This window comes from Pangasianodon hypophthalmus, chromosome 20, assembly GCF_027358585.1.
Source record: "Pangasianodon hypophthalmus isolate fPanHyp1 chromosome 20, fPanHyp1.pri, whole genome shotgun sequence".
Lineage (NCBI taxonomy): Eukaryota > Metazoa > Chordata > Actinopteri > Siluriformes > Pangasiidae > Pangasianodon > Pangasianodon hypophthalmus.
This window is the reverse complement of record NC_069729.1, coordinates 22,046,283-22,051,199: the sequence shown is the minus strand read 5'-3', so window position 1 is coordinate 22,051,199 and position 4,917 is coordinate 22,046,283. Positions and strand designations below refer to the sequence as shown.

Sequence of the window (4,917 nt, the reverse complement as noted above, 5' to 3'; positions counted from 1 at the left end):
AACCTAGCTAATATCAATGAACCCACTTTTTAAAACCTGTCTACTTGGAGTGTTCGCCGTATAAGTCACTGTGAATGAGCTGTTGCTACAGAAAACAATAAAGTATTAGAACAAGTGCATTAATAGAAACATGTTTATGTTACAACCAGGATTACCGTCAGAGCTGCTTTTGTAGAAAATTAATCCATACCTTCTGATTAAAGAATTCAACCGAGCTGTGGTGTTAAATGATTTACCAAGTAAAACAATTTAAAACTCACAATAAACAATGCAAAATGCCAGTTTGTGAAAAGAGCAAGTGGCTGCTGATAAACAAATACAGTAAAAAATGAAACTTGAGCCCAGTGAGTGTGTGTATGTTCATCTTTAATCTGTGTGAATAACAATAACAGTGCAGTGTGTGTGTGAGAAAGAGTCCCAGTTACTGCAGTCTTGAGTTGCTCCCTGCTGGTCTAGTGATTGTGTGTGCATGTGTGCAAGTGTGTTTACACAGTCAGTCCCTTTAGACGTAGGCTTTTGGCACCCCCTGCTGGCTCGGAGTGTGTGTGTGAAGGTGTGTGTGTTGTGTCATTAGGGAAGCCGTGGGCAGCAACGTATTTACGGTAAGCTTCGCGTATGATCCGGAAGGCGCGTGCATCAGCATATGGGATGTCAGTAACCGGGTCACGATACAGAGCGGGCTCATGGGTAACAGGACATACTTCCTGAATGGGCAGGTCGGGGCTGACACGGGCCAGTTGCGGGAAAGCAGACTCAAATGCATCGTCGTCACTGAAGGTGATGAAGGTACGCGAGCAGAGAGCCCCGGCCCCCGATGCTGCAGTACAGGAAGAGGAAGCTGAGAGGGGAATGTCCTGATCCAGCCTAGAGGGGGAGAGCAAGTGATGACAACACAAACAAAACACCCAAATGTAACTTTGTGTGTGTGTGTGTGTGTGTGTGTTAGAGTTCTAATAGCTAACACTAACGCTAAGGCTTGCCCACGGGAACACCAGGAATGTGTAAAAGTCATTAGACACTGGATGCTTATTAACTTCCTTTTACTTAATTCTGACAAGACAGAAGTACTTGTACTAGGACCACATGCAGTTAGAAGTACTGATGGTCTTTCTGTTTCATCATGTGCAGCAGTAAAAGACCTTGGTATGATTATTGTTTCCAGTCTATCATTTGAAGCTCAGGTAGATAATACTTGGATGGCCTTCTTTCATCTCAGAAATATTGCTAAAATAAGAAATGTACTACATGATGCAGAAAAATTAGTTCATGCTTTTGTTATCTCTAGGTTGGATTATTGTAATGCCTTACTGTCTGGATGTTCCAGTAGGAGCATAAACAAGCTCCAGTTAGTCCAGAATGCAGCAGTGAGAGTCCTTACTAGAACCAGAAGATATGACCACATTACCCCTATCTTATCCACACTGCATTGGCTCCCAATCAAATTTCGTATTGATCATAAAATACTACTATTGACCTATAAAGCACTAAATGGTCTCGTGCCACAGTACCTGAGTGAACTTTTGGTCTTTTATGATCCACCACACTTACTTAGATCAAAAGGTGCAGGCTATTTGTTGGTACCTCGAATAATGCGGGCTACAGCTGGGGGTAGAGCTTTCTCTTACAAAGCCCCACAGCTATGGAGCAGCCTTCCACTTAGTGTTCGGGGCTCAAACACAGTCTCAGTGTTTAAGTCTCGGCTTCTGGCTCTCCCTTTTAGTTATGCCGTCACAGCTAGTCCCTGCTTGCACTCTGCCCACAAATACATTGTCCTTAACCATTACGGGACAAAAGCTTACCTAACAAGCTCTCTCTCTCTCTCCCTCTCCCTCTCCCTCTCCCTCTCTCTCTCTCTCTCCCTCCCTCTCTATGTCGAGCTACACATGCTACTCCTGAGATATCAGTGATCCTGACCCCTTCTGCTCTCTGGACCTGCCTGATCCATCCTGATGTCCTACTTCTGGTTGGAGTTCTCATCGGCTGGAGATCACTCACTGCAGGGGACCCACATGGACGGCCTGAAGATCATTGGGATTGCTGGGGATGGTGCTGCTTGGGAGCTGTGGAGATGGCTTGGGGATCTCATATGGGGAGTTGTACTGTGATGGCTTGGGACTGCAGTTGCTGTGAGCACTTTTGTACTCAGGACTCCATCAGTGAACAGTGAATAGGATTAAAAGAAAACCAGACTTCATGTGAAAACTGATGAGTTTCCTGGTTACACAGCTGCACTATGTGTCCATGTGGTACACAGTAATAGAAGGGAATGATTTATAATCGCACTATCCGGTGTCACCCAGGTGAGGATGGATTCCCTTTTGAGTCTGGTTCCTCTCAAGGTTTCTTCCTCATATCGTCTCAGTGAGCTTTTCCTCACCACCGTCACCTCTGGCTCACTCATTAGGGATAAATTCATACATTTATAATTTATATCCTGAATGTTGTATTATTGCTGTAAAGCTGTTTGTTGTTTGTTGTGTCAATGTCCATTCTTAAAAGCGCTATACAAACAAAAAAATTGAATTGAAATAAGTATCACAATGTTCAGTGCTAGCTAAACTCTCTACAGTATCTCTACTGTGTTTTGGGTTACATCTTTGTTTTATATTATTATTATTTATGCACGTTGGTGTGAAATTCTTTGTTTACTGCAACTTCTACTGTTTTCACACTTTCTAAGGAACACCTCGTACATGTGTGTGTGTGTGTGTGTGTGTTTGTACCCCTCTACATCCACGTTCTCGTCTTTGAGTGGTAGCTCAGACATCATCAGAACAGAGTGATAACGGATTGTCGGTCCCTCAATCCTCCTCTTCTTTTGCACCTGCTTCTTCTTATCAGCCTCGAGACGCTCATAATTCTCTACACACACACACACACACACACACACCATACAACACCCCCTACATTTAAGAACTCCATTTCCTGCTCCCACCCCGTATAAATATAAACCTTTCTACATCCAACACTGTGTGAGCGTATATAGATTGCAGTGTGTGTGCCCAGTGAGTGCAGGTTGCTTGGTACAGTGTGTGTGTGTGTGTGTGTGTGTGTGTGAGAACCCAGTGACTCCAGATTGCTCTGTACAGTGTGTGTGTGTGTGTGTGTGTGTGTGTGTGTGTGTGAACCAAGTGACTCCAGGTTGCTCTCTGCAGTGTGTGTGTGTGTGTTTCTATACCCAGTGTGTGCAGGTTGCTCTGTGTAGTGCTGTGTGTGTGTGTGTGTGTGTGTGTGTGTGTGTGAGTGTTTACCCAGTGACTCCAGATTGCTCTGTGCAGTGTGTGTGAGTGTGTGTGTGTGTGTGTGTGTGTGTGTGTGTGTGTGTGAGAGTGTGTGTGTACCCAGTGACTCCAGGTTGCTCTGTGCACTGTGTGTGAGTGTGTGTGTGTGTGTGTGCGTGTGTGAGAGTGTGTGTGTACCCAGTGACTCCAGGTTGCTCTGTGCAGTGTGTGTGAGTGTGTGTGTGTGTGTGTGTGTGTGTGTGTGTGTGAGTGTACCCAGTGACTCCAGGTTGCTCTGTGCAGTGTGTGTGAGTGTGTGTGTGTGTGTGTGTGTGTGTGTGTGTGTGTGTGAGTGTGTGTGTGTGTACCCAGTGACTCCAGGTTGCTCTGTGCAGTGTGTGTGAGTGTGTGTGTGTGTGTGTGCGTGTGAGTGTGTGTGTGTGTACCCAGTGACTCCAGGTTGCTCTGTGCAGTGTGTTGAGCTTCTCTCAGTAACTCTTCCTGACTCAGTGGTTTGTCTCTGTGAACTCTGCGGCGTCTCGGCGCCTCCTGCTGTCGCTCTTGCAGACGCTCAAACGTCTTCCGCGTGTGCTCACTAGTCGACTTCCTCACTGACTTGCGCACTATAGAGAGAGAGAGAAAAACACGTCACACTAACCACAGCGCAAAAATGTCATTAGGGCTCATTTATCAGAGAGAGATGCTGGGACACACACACAAAAAGAACAAACAATATAATATTTAAAAAAAAAAAATAATAATAATACAATTAAGCATGGCAGTTTGTGTGATACTCTTGGTGTCCACCATCACCTGAGTACAGCAGATATACAATTATTTTTCTCCATTTTAATGTCAAACTTTTCGTCTTTTCCGTAATTTAGCTCCAGATTTTGATCTTTCATGTGCTGTTATGTTGTTAGATAAATTATTTTTTTATTGGAACAAGTGTGAGTTAAAATAACATTTACATAGAACTTTACTAAAATATTGATAAATATTGTGTGTGTGTGTGTGTGTGCGCAGTACACACTTTCTCCAATCTCCTGCAGCTCGTGGGTTGAACGTTTTTCTGCTTTTGGTTTCTCAGCCTTCGGCTCCTCAGATGGATGTTTCACCCTGGGCTTCATTACCTTTATGGGCTCCTAACACACACACACACACACACACACACAGTTTTTCCTCAGCACTGTTCATTAGCCTACACATATAAATCAAATTTATGAAGCGCTTGTGCTTATTATATAAACAACTAATACACACTTCAGTTTCATGTGGAACACTAACACACTGCTCAAACCTGTACATGAAGCTCACACTGCAGAAGACACATGGTCACATGGCCAATGTCTGTCTCACTGACACTGAATGTCACTCTGTAGGCTTCAGTGAGGATGGTGTGTGTGTGTGTGTGTGTGTGTGTGTGTCTCACTCTGTAGGCTTTAGTGATGATTGTGTGTGTGTGTCTCACTCTGTAGGCTTTAGTGATGATTGTGTGTGTGTCTCTCACTCTGTAGGCTTTAGTGATGATTGTGTGTGTGTCTCTCACTCTGTAGGCTTTAGTGATGATTGTGTGTGTGTCTCACTCTGTAGGCTTTAGTGATGATTGTGTGTGTGTGTGTGTCTCACTCTGTAGGCTTTAGTGATGATTGTGTGCGTGTCTCTCACTCTGTAGGCTTTAGTGATGATTGTGTGT

General features: G+C 44.3%; 1 protein-coding gene across 3 annotated transcripts in view; it reads right to left on the bottom strand.

The window, feature by feature from the left end:
- Positions 1 to 349: 349 nt before the first annotated feature.
- vps72a (vacuolar protein sorting 72 homolog a) overlaps positions 350 to 4,917 on the bottom strand; it is a 7,734-nt gene continuing 3,166 nt past the window's right edge. The window contains exons 3-6 of one of the 3 annotated variants that reach the window (XM_053227260.1): positions 4,255 to 4,366; positions 3,668 to 3,844; positions 2,724 to 2,862; positions 350 to 864 (exon numbers count right to left, since the gene is read on the bottom strand). In XM_053227260.1, the coding sequence (XP_053083235.1) occupies positions 486 to 864; positions 2,724 to 2,862; positions 3,668 to 3,844; positions 4,255 to 4,366 (807 nt within the window). In that variant the 3' untranslated portion in view covers positions 350 to 485. The other 2 variants (XM_053227261.1, XM_053227262.1) reach the window with 2 other exon arrangements.